Source organism: Netta rufina (genome assembly GCF_964035555.1).
Source record: "Netta rufina genome assembly, chromosome: W".
Taxonomy (NCBI): Eukaryota; Metazoa; Chordata; class Aves; order Anseriformes; family Anatidae; genus Netta; species Netta rufina.
In genome coordinates, this window is record NC_140139.1 from 2,390,666 (window position 1) to 2,414,264 (window position 23,599).

At 40.9% G+C, this 23,599-nt stretch overlaps 1 protein-coding gene across 1 annotated transcript in view; it reads right to left on the reverse strand.

The window, feature by feature from the left end:
* LOC311220889 (rapamycin-insensitive companion of mTOR-like) overlaps positions 1–23,599 on the reverse strand; it is a 226,998-nt gene that overhangs the window by 58,863 nt on the left and 144,536 nt on the right. Inside the window, exons 11-18 of the mRNA XM_084304520.1 lie at positions 19,651–19,733; positions 18,440–18,527; positions 15,416–15,506; positions 15,213–15,279; positions 15,008–15,088; positions 12,901–13,001; positions 11,488–11,650; positions 10,981–11,082 (exon numbers count right to left, since the gene is read on the reverse strand). Of these exons, the coding sequence (XP_084160646.1) occupies positions 10,981–11,082; positions 11,488–11,650; positions 12,901–13,001; positions 15,008–15,088; positions 15,213–15,279; positions 15,416–15,506; positions 18,440–18,527; positions 19,651–19,733 (776 nt within the window). The remainder of the gene's footprint in view (positions 1–10,980; positions 11,083–11,487; positions 11,651–12,900; positions 13,002–15,007; positions 15,089–15,212; positions 15,280–15,415; positions 15,507–18,439; positions 18,528–19,650; positions 19,734–23,599) is intronic.

Below are 23,599 nucleotides of genomic sequence, written 5' to 3' on the forward strand. Positions count from 1 at the left end.
ATCATAGAATCATTAAGGTTGGAAAAGACCTCTGAGATCATCTGGTCCATCCATCACCCTACTACCAATGTCACCCACTAAACCATATCCCTAAGCACCAGGTCCAACCTTTCCTTAAACACCTCCAAGGATGGAGACTCCACCACTTCCCTGGGCAACCTGTTCCAATGTCTGACTACCTGCATGGGTATCAGGCCATGGATGAACAAGGAGCTCCTCACCAAACTCAAACACAAAAAGGAAGCCTAAAGAGGGTGGAAGCAAGGACAGGTAACCTGAGAAGAATACAGAGACATTATCCCACTCACAGCAGCTGAACACCAGAGCCGGCAAATGATGCCCAGAGCTTAACAGGAGAGCTACTGTAGGCCCACATGGACGCATTATAGTTGCCCCATCCAGAAAGGCAGATGCATTGGGAGTCCAACTCAAATGCCTCTATGTAAACGCACACATGCTGAGGAGACAACACACCTCAGAACAAAAAGTCCAGTAAGTTACTGCAGAACATTGCAGATAACTTCTTGATGCAGGATGTAAGCAAGCCAACAAGGAGAGGGGCTCTGCTGGACCTCGTACTAACAGAGATGGTCTATTTGGAAACGTGAAGCTGAGGGCAGTCTCGGCTGCAGTGATCACAAGATGTTGGAGTTCAAGATCTTGCAAGGAGGAAGCAGGGCAATAAGTAGGACCACAACCCCGGATTTCAAGAGAGATAACTTTGACCTCTTCAGGGCTCTAATTAGAGGAATCCCCTGGGACAGGGCTCTAGAGAGAAAGGGGGCCCAGGAGAATTGGCTAATATTCAAGCACCACTTCCTCCAAGCTCAGGATCGGTGGATCCCTAAAGAAGTCAAGCAAGGGGGGCAGGAGACCTGCGTGGATGGGCAAGGAGCTCTCAGGAAAACTTGAAGAAGAAAGTGTACATGATGTGGAAGAAGGGACAGACCACTTGGGTGGAATATAGGAACACTGTCAGAGAATGCAGGGATGCAAGGAGGAAGGCCAAGGCCCGGTTAGAATTAAATATAGCAAGACACATCAAGGATAACAAGAAGGGCTTCTTCAATCACAGCAGCAGCAAAAGGAAGACTAAGGAAAATGTGGGTGCACTGCTAAATGAGGCGGGTGCCTTGGTGACGGCAGATACAGAGAAGGTGAAGTTACTGAATGCCTTCTTTGCTTCAGTCTTCACTAAGGCTATCCCCAACACACTTCTGAGCCTGGAAACAAGAAAGAAAACCTGAAGAGAGGAAGACTTTCCCCTGGTTGAAGAGGATTGGGTTAGAGGTTATTTAGTCAAGCATGAATCTATGGGCCCCGATGGGATGCACCTGAGGGTGCTGAGGGAACTGGCGAGTGTTATTGTTAAGCCTATCTCTATTATAATCTTTGAAAGGTCTTGGAGAACAGAAGAGGTGCTTGAGCACTGTAAGGAAGCCAACATTAATCTAGTCTTCAAGAAGGGCAAGAAGGAAAACACAAGAAACTACAGGCCAGTCAGCCTCACCTCCATCTCTGGAAAAGTGATGAAGCAGCTCATCCTTGAGGCCATCTCTAAGCACGTGAAGGAAAAGAAAGTGATCAGAAGCAGTCAACACTGATTCATCAAGGGGAAGTCATGTTTAACCAACTTGATAGCCTTCTACGATGAGATGACTGGCTGGATGTATGAGGGGAGAGCAGTGGATGTTGTCTACATTGACTTCAGCAAGGCTTTTGACACTGTCTCCTATAACATCCTCCTGGGCAAGCTCCGGAAGTGTGGAATCCATGAGTGGACAGTGGGGTGTATAGAGAACTGTCTGGATGGCAGAGCTCAGAGGGTTGTGCTCAACTGTGCCAAGTCTAGTTGGAGGACTGTGGCTAGTGGTGTCCCCAAGGGGCCAATACCGGGTCCAGTGATATTCAACTTACTCATCAATGACCTAGACGAAGGGACAGAGTGCACCCTCAGCAAGTTTGTGGACGATACAAAGCTTGGCAGAGTGGCTGACACACCAGAGGCCTGTACAGCCATTCAGAGGGACCTGGACAGGCTGGAGAGTTGGGCAGAGAGGAACCTCATGAGGTTCAACAAGGGCAAGTTCAGGGTCCTGTACCTAGTGAGGTGCAAACCCAGGCACTGGTATAGGTTGGGGGCTGACCTGATGGAGAACACCTCTGCAGATAGGGACCTGGGGGTCATGGTGGACAACAAGTTAACCATGAGCCAGCAGTGTGCCCTTGTGGCCAAGAAGGCCAACAGGATCCTAGCTTGCATCAAGAGGAGTGTGGACAGCAGGCCGAGAGAGGTGATCCTCCCCCTCTACTCAGCACTGGTGAGGCCACAGCTGGAATACTGTGTGCAGTTCTGGGCTCCCCAGTACAAGAGGGTTGTAGAACTTCTAGAAAGGGTCTAGCATAGAGCCACAAAGATGATTAAGGGATTGGAGCACCTGTTCTATAAGGAAAGACTAAGCGAGCTGGGCCTGTTTAGCCTAGAGAAGAGGAGATTGAGAGGGTATCTCATCAACCTCTACAAATACCTGAGGGGACAACGTAAAGTGGATGGGGACAAACTCTTTTCAGTGGTGGCCAGTGATAGGACAAAGGGTAATGGGTATAAATTGAACCACAGCACATTTCATCACCATATGAGGAAGAAATTCTTTACAGTTTGGGTAACAGAGCACTGGAACAGGCTTATCAGAGAGATTGTAGAGTCTCCTTCTTTGGAGATGTTCAAAACCTGCCGGAATGCAATCCTGTGTAACATGTTCTAGGTGACACTGCTTGAGCAGGGGGATTGGACTAGATGATCTCTGGAGGTCCCTTCCAATCTCAACCATTCTGTGATTATCTGAGCAGCCAGGGATTGAGTTAAGAAAGATAATGCCCAGATAGAATTGAATCTGACTAAGAACATTAAGGGCAACAAGAAGGGCTTCTACAAGTATCTCAGTGATAAAAGTGAAGTCTAGGGAAAATGCGGGTACTCTCCAGAAGGAAACGGGAGACCTGGTTAGCCGGGACAGTGAAAGGTCAAGGTACTGAACCTCAGTCTTCACTAAGGCTATCCAGTCCTTGCCTTTGTCTTTAACAGCTAGACTGGCCTTCAGGAATTCCAGGCCCCAGAGGCCAGGCAGAAAGGCTGAATCAAGGAAGATGCATCTTTGATGGATATTCTGTATGAAGTTCAACAAGGCCAAGTGCCGGGTCCTGCACCGGGGGCGCAATAACCTCAAGCAGAGTTACAGGCTGGGAGATGAGTGGTTGGAAAGCTGCCATGCAGAGAAGGACCTGGGAGTATTGGTGGATAGTCGGCTGAATATGAGCCAGCAGTGTGCTCAGGTGGCCAAGAAGGCCAACAGCATCCTGGCTTGTATCAGAAGCAGTGTGGCCAGCAGGGCTAGGGAAGTGATTGTCCCCCTGTACTCGGCTCTGGTGAGGCCGCACCTTGAGTACTGTGTTCAGTTTTGGGCCCCTCGCTACAAGAAGGGCATCAAGGTGTTCGAGTGAGTCCAGAGAAGGGCGACAAAGCTGGTGAGGGGTCTGGAGAACAAGTCTTACAAGGAGTGGCTGAGGGAGCTGGGCTTGTTCAGCCTGGAGAAAAGGAGGCTCAGGGGCGACCTTATCGCTCTTTATAAGTACATTAAAGGAGGCTGTAGCGAGGTGGGGATTGGTCTATTCTCCCATGTGCCTGGTGACAGGATGACAGGTACGGGCTAAAGTTGTGCCAGGGGTGTTTTAGGTTGGATATTAGGAAGAACTTCTTTACCGAGAGGGTTGTTAGGCATTGGAATGGGCTGCCCAGGGAAGTGGTGGAGTCACCATCCCCAGAGGTCTTTAAAAGATGTTTAGATGTAGAACTAAGCAATATGGTTTAGTGGAGGACTTGTTAGTGTTAGGTCAGAGGTTGGACTCGATGATCTTGAGGTCTCTTCCAACCTAGACAATTCTGTGATTTGGTGATTCTGTGATTCATAAGTCCATGGGCCCTGATGGGGTGCACCCATGAGTGCTGAGGGAGTTGGCAGATGTGATTGCAAGGTTGCTCTCGATTGTCTTTGCTTGATCGTCGCAACTGGGAGAAGTTTCCAAAGACTGAAGAAAGGAAAATGTCACTCCTAATTTCAAGAAGGAGGACTCAGGGAACTACAGGCTGGTCAGCCTCACCTCGATCCCTGTGAAGGTGATGGAACAGCTCATTCTGGAAACCACTGCCAGGAATGCAAGAATATCATCAGGAGTAGTCAGCAAGAAAACCATCAGTAGTCAGCATGGATTTATCAAGGGAAAGTCATGCCTGACCAACCTGATAAGCTTCTATAATGACATCACTGGCCTGATGGATGAGGGGGGAGCAATGGATATTGTCTTCCTGGACTTCAGTAAGGCCTTTGACACTATCTCCCATAAGATACTCATAGAGAAGCTGTTGAAGTATGGGTTGGATGAGCAGCAAGCGAGATGGATTAGAAATTGGTTGAACGGCTGGGCCCAGAGGGTCATGGTCAGTGGTGCAAAGTCTAGTTGGAGGCCAGTAACAAGCAGAGTACTCTAAGGGTCAAAACTGGGTCCAGTTCATCATCATTAATTATCTGGATGTTGGGGTAGAGTGCACCCTCAGTAAATTTGTGGGTGACGTGAAAACTGGAGGGAGTGCCTCACTCTCCAGAGGGCTGTGCAGCCATCCGGAGGGACCTTGACATGCTGGAGAGGTGAGCTGACAAGAATCTTGTGAAATTCAACAAGGAGTAGTGTAGAGTCCTGCACTTGGGGAGGAACAACCCCAGGCACCAGTACACATTGAGGACTACCCATCTGGAAAGCAGCTCTGTGGAAAATGACCTAGTGGACACCAATTTAAACAGGAGTCAGCAATGTGCCCATGCTGCTAAGAAGGCTAATGGTATTCTTGGCTGAATTAGGCAAAGTATTGATGGTCAAGAAAGATAATCCTTCTCCTCTACTCAGCATTGGTGAGGCCATACCTGGAGTACTGCGTAAGGAATGTTTCAGCAATTCGTGTCAATAGAGGGCTTGAGGGTAAACCTTGAGTCTCTGATATCTGGGGGGTTTCAGAATAACTGCTAACTATTGTGACTATTGCATGCTTTTGAATGGGAGGACCCAGAAACAGGAAGGAGACAGCAGTTATAATGGACAGTACTACCACAGGGGTTTACTGAGTCTCCTAACCTGTTTGAACAAACTTCGGAAAAATTATTACAATCTTTTGAGCAGGAGGGAGAAAAGTGAATCCTGGTGGATGGCAGAGAGATACTGCCTAAGAGTTGAGCAAAGAAGCTGCTATTTCGGATGCATTTGCAAACCCATTGGGGAACTCGAGCATTGAGCGATCAGTTTTTAAAATTTTACGGGTGCATTGGGATATATGAGATTGCTCAGCAAATTACTCAAGGGTGTCTAACATGTCAGAAGATAAATAAGAAAAGTGTGAGGCAAGCACCTACTGGGGGATGGAGGATCGCATATAAGCCATTTGAAAGAGTACAGGTTGATTTCACTGAGCTACTGAAAATAGGACGATATAAGTATTTGTTGGTGATAGTGGATCAACTAATCCATTGGGTAGAGGCCTATCCTGTGGCGAGGGCAACTGCTGCTATGGTAGCTAAAATGTTGATGGAAAATATAATACTGCGTTTTGGGTTGGTAGGGATTATTGACTCTGACCAGGGGACACATTTCACATCTAAGGTGTTACGGGACTTAACCGCAGCCCTAGGCATTAAATGGGAATACCATACTCCATGGCATCCACAAAGTTCAGGACAAGTTGAGAGAATGAATCAAATGATTAAACAACAATTGGCTAAATTAATGACTGAAACCCAACGGTCTTGGATAAAATGTTTGCCATTGGCATTATTGAATATTAGGACTATGCCCCATAGTGAAACAGGTATCTCACCTTATGAGATGTTATATGGAATGCCGTATTCCCAAGGAATGCCATCAGATTATTCTTTGATAGAGAATTATGAAAGCCAGAAATATGTGATCATGACAGGGAAACAACTACAACAATTAAGGGAAAAGGGAATTTTAGCACAAAATGCCCCACTGGGGTTTGCTATTCATAAGATACAACCAGGAGACAAGGTCTTAATAAAAACCTGGAGGGAAGAATCATTGAACCCCCGATGGGAGGGACCATACCTTGTTTTACTTACTACTGAAGCAGCTGTGAGAACAGCAGAAAGGGGTTGGACCCACACATCCAGAATAAAAGGACCAGTAACTACCGAAACTTGGAGGGTTGAGTCCGCTCCTGGGGAACTGAAACTCAAGCTAAAGAAGAACTCATATTCTGGCAACGAGGCTCTGCATGAATTAAGGATGCCAAATAAAGGGGACAAGCCTGAAGGGAGGAAAGGGAGAAGGCAAGACCAGGGCAGGACCCTCCACTGCGGTGCGTATGGTCTACCGAGGGAGGCAACCCCTATGGGTATTGACCGCCGAGTGAGAGGGCCTTGACTGAACTTCTCCCACACTAAGGTCAGGTTGTCCTGAGAAAATAACATAAGAACCTTTTTTTTTAAACCCATATAAAATTGTGATTAGTTTTCCAGGAGCTGGATCACCCTGAAAGGCTGAACGGTAACACAAGCTCAAATCAATCCTGAAAGTGGGCCCAACCCCTTGATTGAAGGTGTTTCTCACACCCTCAAGATTGGACCATGCAAAGGATAAGAAATGCTATACTTCCTGGTATTGTTTTTACAGGGGCAATTGAGCCATGGGCAAGAATGGAGGAATAACTTTTTCATTCTGGGGGAGGAAGTGGCCAAGGCCTTTAACCTTAGTAACTGCTGGGTTTGTGGAGGACCAGGGGGGAACTGAAAGTTGGCCCTGGGTAGCTGGCTCGGTCTAACCCAAGTGGTGAGCTAGTAATTTGAGTGAAGTTCATAATGGGACACAATTTCGGAAATAGGAAGGAAGCCCGTGGCAATTGCATTCGTCAGATCGGGGTATATACTGTTTAAACAGAACAGGAATGATAGCGGTAGGAAAAAGCATTTGTAATTGGACTCTGTCTCCCGAATGTGATTGTACTGATCCTGAATGTAGACCTATAAACTGTACAGCATGTAGTGGGAAATGGAACACCAGACATGTCCAGCTGAGAAACGGGACTTGGCTGAAATACTCATATAGGGAATTTTTTGGATCTGGATGTGAAACCGTGGCAAGAGCACAAGTGGGGGGACAATTTGACGGTCAAATCTTGAGCTGTCAGCGTGATAACACCACCAGGGAACAGCATGTGGTAAGGGTCTACTGCTGGAGATGACAAGATGAGAATGGGAGGCGAGTGTTCTTTAAACATTACTGGTCAGCTCGTAATATGACAGGCTGCCAAGGAAAACTTGATTGTAATTGTAAGTGGGAATCCAATGCGGGAGCTTGGAGGTGTGCATATACAAGTACAAATGGGGCAGACATTGTAACAGGACCACTTGGTAACAAGAACACTTTGTATTTTCACGCTCCAAAGAATAAAGAAGGATGGGATGGTCCTTTTCCAAACGGGACATGGGCCCTAAAGGGACATTATTGGGTGTGTGGCAAACATGGCAAACATGCCTACAAGAGGCTACCCGAAAACTGGTCGGGAATATGCTATGTGGGGTACATAAGACCCTTGTTCTTTTTATTGTCACAAATACAAGGAAATCATTTAGGAATAAGATTATATGATGATCTGAATAGAGTAAAACAATCTATTGATGCTTCCTTAGCCGGGGGTAGTGCCCAAAAATGGAGAGAGAATGAAAGGCCTCCTGAAAGACTCATACAGCATTATGGACCAGCTACCTGGAACCCGAATGAGGTAGTATCGGGAGCCCGAGAACCTATTTATAATTTGAATCGAATAATTAGGTTGCAAGCTGTCCTTGAAATTGTAAACAATCAAACAGCGATGGCTTTGGACCTTCTGGTTGATTAATCCACCCAGATGAGGAATGCTATCTTTCAACATAGAATGGTTTTAGACTATTTACTAGCAGAAGAAAGGGGAGTGTGTGGAAAGCTAGACGATTCTAATTGTTGTTTACAAATTGATGATAATGGAAAAGTGGTTAAACAGATAACAAAGGAAATTAGGAAATTAGCTCATGTCCCAGTACAATCTTGGAAGGGTATGGATTGGGATTTGTTTTCATGGCTGCCCGGTGGACCATGGGTTAAAAGGATGTTATTTTTATTTTTATGTGGTGTAATGATGTTAGTATTTATACCTTGTGTGATACCTTGCTTTACGTTATTGATAGGCTGAATAATAAATAGTACCCAATTTGTGATGACTTCGGTAGAGAAGAAAGGTGATGTGTCAATAATGATGCTTAAGAAATGGACCCCCCAAGAACCAAATGATGAAATCCAGTTGTTACTGGCAAAAGTTGAAGAGACACGAATTGAGAATATTAAAAAGAAGATGAGGGATTGTAAGGAATGTTTCAGCAATTCATGTCAATAGAGGGCTTGAAGGGTAAACCTTGAGTCTCTGATATCTGGGGGGTTTCAGAATAACTGCTAACTATTGTGACTATTGCATGGGACACTATGCAAGTCTCTGATATCCGGCCAAGAGATTAAAGAGAAGGGGAAAGCTGAAGGATGACTAAAAGACAAAGCTTGCATGGGGCGCTGCACAAGTCTCTGACATCCGGCCAAGATGGACAAAGGAGAAGGACAAGGAAAAAGCCTGGGAGGAAGACTACGAGCCTTCAGCACGAGAGACCCCCAGAGGGGCCACCGGAGACTAATACACATGCGCCAGTGGAAGGGTTTGGATTCTGGGAACTAATTATAATAACCCTGCCTTTTCTAGAAGTAGTAATGAATATGTATTAGCCTAGGAGCATAAAAACCAGCTGCCTGATGTAACTTGTGTGTGTGTTGGAGGAGCCCAGACTCCCCGCACACCCAGTGCTGTTTACTTGCCTTTTATTGACCCCATAAATAAATCTTATAAAGCTAAATTGACTCGGAATTTATAACAACTGCATCCAATTCTGGGCCCCCTAGTATAAGAGAAACATGAACATACTGGAAAGAGACCAGTGGAGGGCTATAAAGATGATCAAGGGACTGGAGCACCTCTCCTATGAGTAGAGGATGAGAGAATTGGGACTGTTCAGCCTGGAGAAGAGGAGGCTCAGAGGGGATTCTCATCAATGTATATAAATACATGAAGGGAGGGTACAAAGACCACCAAGCCAGGCTCTTTTCAGTGGTGTCCAGGCAATGGGCACAAACTGGAACACAGGAGGCTCCCTTTGAACATCAGGAAGCACTTCTTTATTGTACAGGTGACAGAGCACTGGAATAGGTTGCCCAGAGCAGTAGTGGAGTCTCCTTCCTTTGAGATCTTTAAAAGCCTTCTGGACATGGTCCTGAGCAACCTGCTCTACATGGCCCTCCTTGAGCAGAGGGGTTGGACCAGATGACCTCCAGAGGTCCCTTCCAATCCTAACCATTGTGCAATTCTGATACTCTCCACAGCTATAAGGCTGTTACAGAGATAGGAGGGAGGTGTGTAGCCACATGAGATAATGAAGCCCAAACACTGGAATCATGCTCATTCAGTGACCAAAGACGGACAGTTCTGTTAAACTATACAAAAACAATGTAAACAGGAACAGAAGTGGTTAGAAATTAACCAGATAACACAGTAACTTCTCATTATGAAAGACAGAAGTCACTAATTTTGTGACATTTAAAACTGTTTGACATGACACTATAAAATATACTGCAGTGCAGGTCTGAGATAGCAGGGAAATTGACAGCTTGACCTGAAGCTTTTCTGCTTTTAAATTTCAGGGAAAAAATATCATTGGTCATCTGCATAAAATTTCCATTATCAAAGTACTACACAGACTAATTAAACGTGAGATTCTGAAAAACAGTTTCTTGATAATATATTACTGAGTCAAAGATAAAAATATCTGATTAACATAAATTTAGCAATATTACAGTAAAAAGCCTGTAAACAAGTAAAATTTAGTGGAGCAAAGTTACTGTCATGTACCTATTTAGGTCTTTATATCAGACAGATTCTTGCTTTCTCAAGTTTATCAGTCCCTGAAAAAACACACAGAAATATATATTTTTAAAGTATAATCTTGATTATGTGTGTCACTATGAATCCTTTTTTGTACTTTCACCATCTTTATAACAACATAGTAAAGAAGACCTTAAGAAAACATTACTTGAGGATAACACTAGAAGGATGGCTTTGATACACAGAATGATAGGAGTTATTTTGGCTCTAAAACTATACTGAGTACTTACTCAAAGTTTTCTTACTTAAAGAAAGTTTTCTGCTCAGAAAAGAAGTAGACCCTTAAAAGCTGTGCACCATTTAAGATAATGCCCTGCCTGTTAGAGATATTTCCTGTTATGAAGTGTTTTACGAAGATGTGTTAATTTTGTAACAAACTTGATGCTATGGGACTATTGGTATTAGTTCAAAAATTATATAACGAGACTGTGCATTACTGAAGTTTTAAGATGTGCCTTGGTCTAAGCATCTTAAATTTGATCAATAACCCACCTCCAACCTTAACCTTCAGTTAACGTTATATGAAAAAAAAATGCTATGAAACAAGGCAGTATTCCTATGTAGTTTGGACTGAAGTCTAAAGTATTAGTAACTTGAACGTTATTATATCACCTTCTATAAAGTCTATTTCTATACAAATAAAGTTATATAAGATTTAATATGGGCTTATTCAGAAATTTGTGAATTTAACTGTAGGGTTTTTTTTGCATACAGTTTAAGGGTTGTATACAAAGAGGCTATCAGTACTGATTAAACTCATGACATCCTAATTTTCTGAAATAGAACAGATTATGGCATATAATATGGAATTAATATTAGAAGTCAAAGCTCACATGTGAAACAAAAATGTTTTTTTCAAACAATTCCATAAAAGAATACTGTCATGCTCTTTTTAGGTTCACCTTCAGTATGGTCCCTATCAAATTCCAATTCCACTCAAGGTTCTCTTTATGGTTGAGAACCTGGCTGTCTCGCAGATTCATTACAAGTGCTTCTTCTGTATCCTGGAACACAGAGATGAAAAGTTACATTAAGTTTCTTTGCATTACTGTTGTCAGTGTTGTCACATGATACACTTACTGGTCATGTAACAAGCATTTAAAGGGCTATGCTCTGCAGTAATTTGCATCTGAGAGTAAATTGCATAGTTGCAGTACTGTATTAAGAATTAACAGCAGGAGATCACAATGGGGCCTAAAAAGCATTAAAATTATTGTAATTTCACTCAAGTTCTAGAAAACACAATATAGTATCCACAAGTAGTTAGAAGACATTAAATTAAAAAAATACAAAAATTAGATAAATGACTCAGAATTAAATCAGAAAGTAAAGCTGGGTGGAGGTGGTGGGATTTAAGTCTCCAAAATACAAAGTCAAATTAAGTTTTGAAAGATCAATAATGGTAATACCTTTAAAATAAAGATATCTTTCTGCACACAGTATTGATCCTGTTTTTGGTGGGTTGAGATTGCTTTCTGAATAATATGATCTAAATGGAGGCTGTAAGGTTTTGGCCCTCTTTTCTTCATCTCATGAAAACGTTTTAAGCAGTTCAGCGCAGCACTTGCTCGTCTAATAGAAAAAATACTATAATCAATAATTGACATCTGTTATCTAACTAAAGAACTCCAGTGCTATATACTGAGTTAAATAAGCATAGCTCAAGAAAGAGTTTACCAAGAATTCTGAAGCCAAATTAAAAAAAAAAAAAGGTATAAGTTGGTATAAGTTTTCATACATTATCCATACACTTCAGTCTTATTTTGAAATTATAAAGAAAATTATCTTTAAGAATTATCAGTACCGAAGAATGAGCCTTATTGACACCTTTGCTTCTACTCTGCAATTGTTGGTTTCTTTCAGACTTCACAGAAGATGTTGCAAAGTTTAAATTTGATAAATTATTGCAAGATGTCACAGTAGAACAACATTCTGCAGTAGAGAGTTGAGGGAGCTAGCTTCAACTTTGTCTAAGAAAGTATTTATTGTAAAATGTCTCTTCCCCTTGCCCCCCACAACCCCAAGGGCTTATCCTCCTCTTTATATCTATACAGAGCTCGGATTTTCTAGTTCAATGAGGAATAAAAAACTTCTATAAACATTTGTTTCAAGTCTACATTATTCTTTTTTTTCATTGAATTCTTTTATTTAAATGGAAATTAAAAGAATTGAAAAAATTAACATTGCAAACTCCAAACAAAAGCAACAGAAAGTTTTAACATAGGCACTATTGTTACAATGACCATTTTCTTCAGAAGAAAATGGGTTTAAGAAACAGTCCCATACCAATGTTACATTTTTGCTTTTGCTCACACCAATGATTCACTGATTTGGTCAATTACTATTTAATTAGCTATAGATAAACAAAAACAGAAGAAAAAAATGGCACAAGCATTCTTAGGTTGGAAAGTTTAATTGCATCAAAATGCCAAAAAAAGAAATGTGAGACAATAGAGAGGTTAAAAACACAGAACATGACTCAGACATTGCTTGGTCAAACAGTGTCTTATAGCTTGTTTAGAAACATTATGTTAAAAAAGTCTTGCAATATATGTAAAATTGTCCTGAAAACGACTATCAAAGCTTTCTTTCTGGATTTCTCAATTTCTAAATTGTTACTGTAATATATCACACTTCTGGAATCATGCACTGGAAACTTTTTCCCTAGTAAGTGTCACAGAGTATTTATATATGCAAGTGTTTGCTTTTAAATAAAGACAGAGGTGGTTTCAACCACCAGGAAATTTGTAATGTGGGTTTTCACTCAACTACAGGGGGAAAATGACATATTTTAACATTTAAGTGTAACTTGGAATTCTTACAGTCTCTTCTCTTTCATTATGTCAAAAGATGCTGCCATATTCATTAGAGTTGGTAAGCAGTGTAGGTGATGGCTGTGAGAATGAGGAAGGATTGTGTTTGCCTAAACAACAAAAAAGACGACTTGTTAAAATAACATATTACAACATTTTTAGACATCTCTTAAGGATAAGCTTTTGAAGAACCTACCACTTTTCATAAGACTTTCACAAATGCATGAAAACAAAACTAACTTTTGCATAATGTCAGAGCAATAATTACACATACTATTTTGAATAATTTAATTAATCAATCTGAAATACAATTAAAGAGAATCTTAGGACTCAGAGCCTTCTAATTTTTATTTTTTGCATTGGTGGTTTTTGAAGTGGTAAAATGCAAAAACATGCAAAGCACCACTCATCCTTATGTCATGTGTATAAATACTAAAATATATAAAATCGGAAATAAAATTAAAAAAAAATCTGAAGAATTCTAAGCTCCTCAGCAGGCTGTGAGGTAGCACTTGAGTATATATGAAAATAAAAAAAATCAATTCTATACCTGAAAAAAAATAGGTTAAGTTCTGTTCTTCAAGCATGGATGTGTTTTTGTTTGTTGTTTGTTTTGTTTTGTGTTTTTGGTTGTTTGGTTTTCATCTGGAGTAGGATAGCACAACCCGAGCAAGAAAAATACAGTAGGATAAATTTACAATTCCCTCTCCTCTCCACCTGTTAAGTAAGTATAAATCCTGTCGGTGTGGAATGGTAAAGACTTTAATCTTGTCGGGGTGCAGAATAAAGGAAAAAGAGAAGCTACTCTAAAGATAAGTTAAGGAGAGTGAAGAGGCAAGAAGCAAGGTGCCTTCAGCATCTCTGTGCTACGCAAGGGATACCTTCAGCAATGCTGAAAGTGCACTCCAAGTTGTGAGTTGCCTGAACGAGTAATATGAAATGCTCCAGCCACATCAAGCTGAACATGCAAAAGCTTCATCTACCTAGTCTGCAAGACAGAAAGCTAAGCAAGTTGTGTGGTACAGTCAACACACTGGAGGGAAGGAAAGCCATCCAGAGGGACCTTGACAGGCTTGAGAGGTGGGCCTGTGAGAACCTCATGAAGTTCAACAAGAGCAAGGTCCTGCACCTGGGCCAGAGCAATCCCAAGCACAAATACAGGTTAGGTGTGCTTGCAGCCCAAAAAGCCAAACGTATCTTGGACTGCAACAAAAGCAGTGTGGCCAGCAGGTCGAGGAAGGTGATTCTACTCCTCTGTTCTGCTCTTGTGAGGCCCCACCTGGAGTACTGCGTTCAGCTCTGAGGCCGCCAGCACAAGAAGAACATGGAAGTATTAGAATGAGTCCAGAGGAGGGCCACAAAGATGATCAAGGGGCTGGAGCACCTCTCCTATGAATGTCTATGAATGGCTGAGAGAGTTGTGGTTCTTCAGCCTGGAGAAGAGAAGGCTCTGAGGAGACCTTATAGCAGCCTTCCAATACTTTAAAGGGGCCTAGAGGAAAGCTGGGGAGGGACTCTTTAACAGGGATTGTGGCGATAGAACAAAGGGTAATTGCTTTAAACTAAAAGAGGGTAGATTTCGATGATATACAAGGAAGAAATTATTTACTATAAGGGTGGTGAGGCACTGGAACAGCTTGCCCAGAGAAGTTGTGGATGCCCCATCCCTGGAAGTGTTTAAGGCCAGGTTGGATGGGGCTTTGAGCAACCTGGTCTAGTGGGAGGTGTCCCTGCCCATGGCTGGGGGGTTGGAACTAGATGATATTTAAGGTCCCTTCTAACCCAAACCGTTCTATGATTCTACATTGCTACTGCTCCCATCACTCAAAGAAAAGCAAAAAACAGAAGTAATCCTTTTTGCAGACACAGTGACAGATGAGCGTGTTTGCAGGACTCCAGCTTAAAAATACAACTCGTTACTGAGGCAAGGAGTAGAACTGGTGAGAGTTTGAGATGGGGATTAACTGTCTTCCTATCAAGCCATCCTGTCATATATAAAGTGCCATATGGAATAATATAAAACAACTCATTATTTTGATGAAAAGTAGATGCTCTAAGTTCCTAAAAAAATCAAAGCTATACTAGAAAATATCTATTTCCAATGAGTCTTACTTACCATGTGCAAAAGTTCTCCTAAAAGAATAGTTGCTCTAACAGATACATGGTCATCACTACTTGTAATTACTTCAACCAGACCCTTCAAAAAAGTTAAAAAAAATACAACACTTAATGTAGGATGTATACAATGTAATGTATTTTATTTTTAATATTTATAGGAGAAAAGTAACAAGCATCTATTTATACTTGAAGTCATCAGTTACCTCTAGAAGTCCATTGTTAATAAAAGCTGAAAGCACTAAAGCCAAATAATTATCCATGAGATCAGGTCTAAGGAGAAAAAAAAAGCAAACAGTTTAGAAAGTACATTTCTATTTCTACATTTCTATTTCTGCAAGAGAAAAATGATTATTTTGTCAACAATAACAAAAAACAACAGTTTAGACTGAGTTCATGAAATGCCCACCTTGATCTGGCTCTATAGGGTAATATAGTTTTAGCTTCAGAGGCTACAAAGCCATCAGAAAGTCTCCAGCAGTCCTGAAACCTGCTTGGATCTAAAACAAACAAACAAACAAAATCTCACACACACAAAAACCAACACCCAAAAATGTTAATTATAACACTGGATTTCATAGTGTTATTTTAATGGTTGTGAGTAAATAATAGTTCTTATCAACAGCTATTCCAACAGGTTTTAAATTATAGAAAATTTTATGTCTGAAGGAATCTTCGATAAGTCATCTAATCCATGCCCTTGCACAAAGTGATGCTAACTTTGAAGCTAGAACAAAGATTTCATCAACCAAAATAATGAAATTTACAATTCAAAAACACATGAAACTTGTTTAACAGAAAACCTTGTAACACCTTGTAAACCTTGTAACACCTTGACACTGTTTCCCACAGCATTCTCCTCAAGAAACTTGCTGCTCGTGGCTTGGACTGGCGTACGCTTCGTTGGGTTAAAAACTGGCTGGATAGCTGGGCCCAAAGAGTCGTGGTGAATGGAGTCAAATCCAGTTGGAGGCCGGTCACTAGTGGCGTTCCCCAGGGCTCGGTACTGGGGCCACTCCTCTTTAATATCTTTATCGATGATTTGGATGAGGGGATCGAGTGCACCCTCAGTAATTTTGCAGATGACACCAAGTTAGGTGCATGTGTCCATCTGCGTGAGGGTAGGAAGGCTCTGCAGGAGGATCTGGATAAGCTGGACTGATGGGCTGAGGTCAACTGCATGAAGTTCAACAAGGCCAAGTGCCGGGTCCTGCACCTGGGGCGCAATAACCCCAAGCAGAGTTACAGGCTGGGAAATGAGTGGTTAGAAAGCTGCTATGCAGAGAAGGACCTGGGAGTATTGGTGGATAGTCAGCTGAATATGAGCCAGCAGTGTGCTCAGGTGGCCAAGAAGGCCAACAGCATCCTGGCTTGTACAAGAAGCAGTGTGGCCAGCAGGGCTAGGGAAGTGATTGTCCCCCTGTACTCGGCTCTGGTGAGGCCACACCTCGAGTACTGTGTTTGGTTTTGGGCCCCTCACTACAAGAAGGACATCAAGGTGCTTGAGCGAGTCCAGAGAAGGGCGAGAAAGCTGGTGAGGGGTCTGGAGAACAAGTCCTACGAGGAGCGGCTGAGGGAGCTGAGTTTGTTCAGCCTGGAGAAAAGGAGGCTCAGGGGCGACCTTATCGCTCTTTATAAGTACATTAAAGGAGGCTGTATGTAGTGAGGTGAGGGTTGTCCTATTCTCCCGCGTGCCTGGTGACAGGACGAGGGGGAACAGTCTAAAGTTGCGCCAGGGGTGTTTTAGGTTGGATATTAGGAAGAACTTCGTTACCGAGAGGGTTGTTAGGCATTGGAATGGGCTGCCCAGGGAAGTGGTGGAGTCACCATCCCTGGAGGTCTTTAAAAGACATTTAGATGTAGAGCTTAGTGATATGGTTTAGTGGAGGACTTGTTAGTGTTAGGTCAGAGGTTGGACTCGATGATCTTGAGGTCTCTTCCAACCTAGACAATTCTGTGATTCTGTGACCTAAAATTTTAAAATGCACATCTGTATATAGCAAAGTTACACGTTTATAACAAAGAACGAAGTATTTATAAGTGCAGAACAAGGATTAAACTTTTATAGTCAAGGCCATGACACACATTTATAACCAGAGTTTGGAAAATGACGGAACATTAAAGTCTGAGACTTGCTCTTTTCAGACTTACACTTTTGTGAGACAAAGCAGAGGATATTCTTAAGGTTTACAAAGGAATAATTCTAAACATAAAAGACTAACTTTGCTAAATATAGACATGAAAACACATGCATTTTCCCAAGTAAAAGTAAGTCTGCTGAAGTGCAGCGGGGATAATTAGCACATACACAATATATAGAAAAAGACACTTTTTTAAGACACTTTTCCCACTTTTGAGGGAATAGTGGCTGGAAAGCTGCCCAGTAGAAAGTTCCAAATACCTGGGTGTATTGGTCGATAACCAGCTGAATATGAGCCAGCAGTGTGCCCAGGTGGCCAAGAAGGCCAACAGCATCCTGGCTTGTATCATAAATCGCGTGGCCAGCAGGACTAGGGACGTGATTGTCCCTCTGTACTTGTATCTGATGAGGCCGTACCTCCAATACTGTGTTCAGTTTTAGGCCCCTCACTACAAGAAGGACATTGAGGTGCTGAAGCGTATCCCAAAGAAGGGTAACAAAACTGGTGAAGGGTCTAGAAGTCTTCTAAGAAGCAGTTGAGGGAACTGGGATTGTTTAGCCTAGAAAAAAAGGAGGCTCAGGGGAGACCTTATCACTCCCTACAACTCAAAGGAGGCTATAGTGGGGTGGGGGTTGGTCTCTTCAAGCAACAAGTGATAGGACAAGAGGAAATAGCCTCAAGTTGCCATTTCCATTGAGGTTTAGGTTGGATATTAGGAAAAAATTCTTCACTGAAAGGGTTGTGAGACATTGGAACAGGCTGCTCAGGGAAGTGGTTGAGTCACCATCCCTAGAGGTATTCAAAAGGCATGTAGATGTGGTGCTTAGTGACATGGTTTAGTGGTGGACTTGGCAGTGCTTGGTTAATGGCTGGACATGATGATCTTGGAAGTCTTTTCCAACCTAAGTGATTCTATGATTCTAATAACTTTTCTGTGACATTCACCAACACTTATACACTGCTAATGCTTTTAACACTTCAAAGAAGTCTAATTTCTAGTATTATACAGTCTTTTGTGTAAATGTTCCATTATGTTCCACTACTGCTCTTCTATCAAACTTACAACTGATATAGTAAGGAATATAGAAGAAAGTTAGACTTCTAGTAGCTTGATCAACACTTAATTGATGATAAAGGATTTTAAATGGGAGACTTCAGAATACCCAATGAATTCTGTGATGAAACAGTTGATATTGACATAATTTGCAACACAGAGGAAACAGTAAAGGGTTTAAATTTGTAGAAGAGAATAATACACAGAATTATTGCGTGGACTGGTTCCAAATACTTACCTACACTGAGAAGTGCCTCAATAAATTCTTCTGTGACAACAGGGAGAGGAAGGCGAAATATATCATAGAGAACCTCAAGCAGACCTTGCTACAAAAAAAAAAAAAAAAAAAAAAAGCAGCAATTTTATAGATTCACAAAAAATGGCCTTTTTTTTCACTATTAAAAAAAGAACACCGCAGTTGAGATTTTTATAGTGTGCTAAAATTGGTGTCTCTTTGGGGGTTTCTTTTTTGATAACATGCTTATTTTCATAATCTAAAGTTAATCTGGAGAAGAAAAGGTGATTGCTCACTTTAGAACTATATTATCACTTTGAATTCTATAGAATCTTAGGCTACTTGGATTACAGTTTTTTACAACAGTTACTGCTGTGACTGTCAACTTATTAGTTTAGGCAGTAATCGGGAAGAAACATTTTTATTCAACTCAAATTTAATGCTTTAAACTCTTAACTACAGTTATTGTGAATTTGCTTTTACTTGCGGCCAGAGCAAAAATTAATTTATGTACTATTGATCTAGTGTGAGTCCATGCAAGTGATGTACCTTTCCTAATGCCTACTTTCTACTTGTAGCAATTAAATATCAGCAGATTGGAGACTTCCACTATACAATGTATAAACAAGAAACAAAATAACTTAAAACCAAGAACAATGTCTGAAAGCATTTTTTTCGGCAGTACCAATTTCACGGTACCTTAATATATTTTTTATTCCACTTAAATCACAATGGAATTCTACAGAGTTCAATATCTATAGAAAATGATAAAAAGGAACTTAGACTAAAATGAAATAAAACAACAACAATAAAAAAAAACCCTTGATTTATTCTCATAGCCTATAATGTATTTCACTGCCATAAATATTAGAGCACATATAAATATTTTATGTGTACTACCTACTACCTCCTGTAGTCTAACGCTTTTTTCCCTTTTTTCTCTTCCATTCCCTTCTATCAGACATGCAGGATGTGCCTCAATTCTCACTTTATGGACACAGAAAAAGCAAGCAGCTTGCTTAAGATTACACAGGAAATTTATAATGGAATTATAGACTCAAAGCTGGGGGTCAAGAAAACTCAAGGCTAGTGGTCTTGTAATTGGTGGCTAGTGGTCTGTATTTAGACCACTAAATTATTAAAAAATTGTAAGAATATGTTAATTAAGACATCCAATATTATTCCTATTTCAGTACTAAATATTTACCACCTACCCGTATTTCCATATTTGGTATACAGAGCACCCCAATAAGAGACTGAATCCCGGAATTCCCAGGTTTGCACAGACTGATAATACCTAAAAAAACATTAAATACATAGTAATATTTCCTCACCAAACACCAAAAAATAAATATTAGACAATGTTAATTTTGATTTCCAGTTTGTATGCAAGCACAGATGATAAAAATTACTGATTAAAATTTTTGACCTTTACATTGTCGTCTTCTAACCAATTTTAATCAATATGTTTAACTGCAAAACCTTGTTCCCTCACTAAAAACTATAGACTATATAAAAACTATATTTTTGCCCTTTCCACTGTGAACAGTCTTTTCAAGTTATCTGCAAAAAAATATTTGCATCAAAGAAACTTCAGAAAGAAAAGACAAAATTGTAAATAAAGAATTAATCTTAAACCTGAAAGATATAGGCAGAACTGTGAGCACTATCTTAACCTAACAAACTATTTAGTTCCTTTCTAATCTCAGGTGAATTCTAAATAACAAGTTTAAATATATTTGGAACGATATCATCTGTGCACTGTTTTTAATCATCTTTTCCCAGATAAACAGCGCTTGTCTCCAGAATTTTTCAACAGCAGAAAGTCCAGACAGGTGTAAATAAATAAATAAAACACCCAAAAAGACAAAACAAAAACCCAACAAAAACAAAACACCCTCAGACTTTTTTGCTATATGCCCTTTTGGAAGACTGACATTGTGAGGACATTTTTGTACCAAAAAACATTTTTAAGATCTTAGCTTCCGACGTAAATAATATAAAAAACAAAACAGAAAGAAAGAACATGTAACAGCAAAAGTACCACAGCAAGTAATGTATTCCAAGACAACTGTTTGTTCAGTCACTTGAACTTTTCAGGCTTATGCTAGTAGTTCTAAGTGTGAATTGGGAAAAATGTAGAAACTGCTTTTTAGAACCTCCAAAGTTGTCACAAACTCTCCAAGTTTCCTCCCCAATCAAGTAAGAACACGTGACTTTTAAAGGATACCTGGATGTTAAATTAAGCTTACTGAATATTTTCAGAACATTAAAAATAATGCAAATAGTCTTGCAATCAAAATGCTTTCTATACAATCTGAATCTTTCCTAAGCATAGCCTGTAAAAATCCTATCCAAAATTTTGTTAGGTGGTCATATCAACTGATTTAGTTTATTTGCAAGACATTGACTTGACTAAAAGAACAAGCAGTCCTTGAGGCAGTAACTCCATGTTAGGTATTATAATATTACAGAGAAGGGATTTAGAAAAATGCAAAAATCTACTTTTTTGATTTAGAAATGTCTTCTACATGAAAAATCCAAAACTATGTCCATATTGGGATTTATCAACTATACCACCTGATAAAAGCAGGTGCTACTGAAACTGTTCTGTTGAAAATTCTTCGTATAGACAAATAGATTTCTTATTTACATTGGCAGAACAATCTCAAAGGCTAATTCTTATGATATGAAGCTATTTTCAACAACCTTTCACCCATCAAATGTCAAGCACTACCATCAAGGTACAACTGTATTCTATACAAGGTATTCTATACTGAAAAAGCTGCATCTTGTTAGTAGAGTTAGTCAAAAAAAACCTATGTACAAGTCCTCAAATTTGACAATATCAAAACACATTTTAGTACTATTATAGGAAAACACCGATAGAAGATAGACCAAGAGAGACAGATTCTGGGCTTAAATAAACAATTCCTTTACACTGAAATGTCCTTGCCAGTTATCCAACTGATTAAGGAGGTATTGGGGAGGCATTGGGGAGGCAAGGACAATCCCCAGACATGGACTGTATATCTCGAAACAAGACACTGAAACTCATGATAAGGAAGCGGCAGACGGACAGAGAAACAAATGTAAGGACTATAAATCTCAAAACTGGACATTGGAATTCATTATAAAGATACAACAAACGGAAGAATTGGCAACAACCAGCTCTCGCAATTAAGAAACCTGCCAATTCAGCAGATTCCTGACCAAAGGTGAAAAGTACACTGTGAGGAAGACTCGGGGTCTTCCTCCCAAAGACCCCTGCCCACGTCCCAAAGACCCCTGCCCACAATTCTTGGAAGGCTCTACGCAGGCGCAAGGTGCCAAAAGGCTAATTAGCATGAGAAGCGAGGGAAGGCGGGGATAGGTAATGCATATGTATAGGTGCTTGTAGAATATTGATAGATTGATTGTATAAATTCAAGACTGCTTTCCGTTTTAGGTATGCACGATAGGTGGAGAGATCCCCCGTGCATCCAGCGCTGCAATAAAGAATATACCACTTAAAGGAATTACGGCTTCGATCTTTGAATCAATCTGGCACCCCAGATGGGACGACCTCTCTGCCGGACCGCAGGACCCGCTGGGGACAGGACTCCCTAGGGTACCCCCGGGATTTCCTGGAGGGACTCCTCGACTCACCGGATCACTGCGGAGGCAGACAAGGACCCCATCATTGTAAGTGAGTATATTCTTTATTCTGGTTTGGTTTTCTGGTAGACCGGTCATCTGGGACTGTCCAGTAAGTCGGAAGGTGACTTCTGCAGGACAGTATTTGGTATATACTTTGTGGTTAGTACCACAAGTATATCTGGGGACCTTGGGGTCCATCTGTATCTGGAACTGTCTGTAAGTCAGAAGGTGATCTTCTGCGAGGCAGTGTTTGGTATATACTTTGTGGTAAGCACCATAAGTATATTTGGGGACCTTAAGGAAAGAGCTCGCTTTAAGGTCCATCTGGAATTGTGTTGTCTATTTCGGTTTTCTGACTCATGGAGTATGGTATTTAACTTTGGTTATTGTTACTGTGATTTTGGCTATTTTTCTGGTGGTAATAGTAGGTTCGTGGCATTGTTATAAGAGAGATATCGTTACGGTGTTACACAGTTCGGTTTTCTGACTTATCGCATGTGGAATTTGACTCTGACTATTGTTATTGTGATTTTAGCAATATTGCTGGTAATAGTAGCTTTGTGACATCGCTACTGAAAGATATTGCGTGCCTGTAATTTTGTGAGTGTTACATTTTTGTGATACACTTTTGTAAGTAACACGTGTATTCTGAAAGTGTAAACTGGAAAATGGGGGGGCAAACAAGCAGTGAAATTTTAAAGAAAAGTGTGTTAGGATGTGTTTTAAGTCACTGGAAAGATATTGGAGGATCTGCCGGTGGAAGTGTGAACAGGAAAACATTGATAAAATATCGTAATCAGTGGTGGCCGCTTTATAAGCTGGAATGTGGAGAAAAGTGGCCCCTAAATGGAACTTTAAACTATAATATTTTGCTACAGTTAATGTTGTTTTTTGAGAAGCAGAACAGGATGAAATGTTGTATACTGATGTTTCAGCATCTTGGTGGGAAAAGGTACGGAATTAAGTTGGCCCCTGACTGAGCCTTTGATGATGGCATTAGAGAAGTACAGGCTGGAGAAAGATAAAGGAAGTGTTAAAAGGGTTGTTGAAAGTGTTAAAGGTGTTTGAAGTTGAATGAGCAGGGAAAGAGGATGTAGGAATGTTAATAGTTCTGCCTCTGCCCGAGGCAGAGATCTTAAAATCCCGGGTGTTAGCCCTTTAGGGCAAAGGGACCACAATGGGTCTGAGAGAGTTGTCACAGAAACAGAAAAACAGTTAACTCTTAAAACAACCTGAGTTCATGTGCGAGCTCAGATTGCCGATGGGACCGCTCAGGGAACTGTGGACAATTGCATTCCCCTGACCGACCCCCACTAAGACCCAAATCATCCTGAAAATTATGAACGGTTAAATAAATACTAAAACCTGGATGAATTGGGAATTGAGAATATGCTTCCAACAAGGTCTAAAAGAAACCCCTATGGAATTTTTGGACCAACTCTGAAATGTAATGAAAATAAATAAATAAATAAATAAATAAAACAAAACGGTTTGGACCTGGCTTCGGAGGACAAATTGACTAGC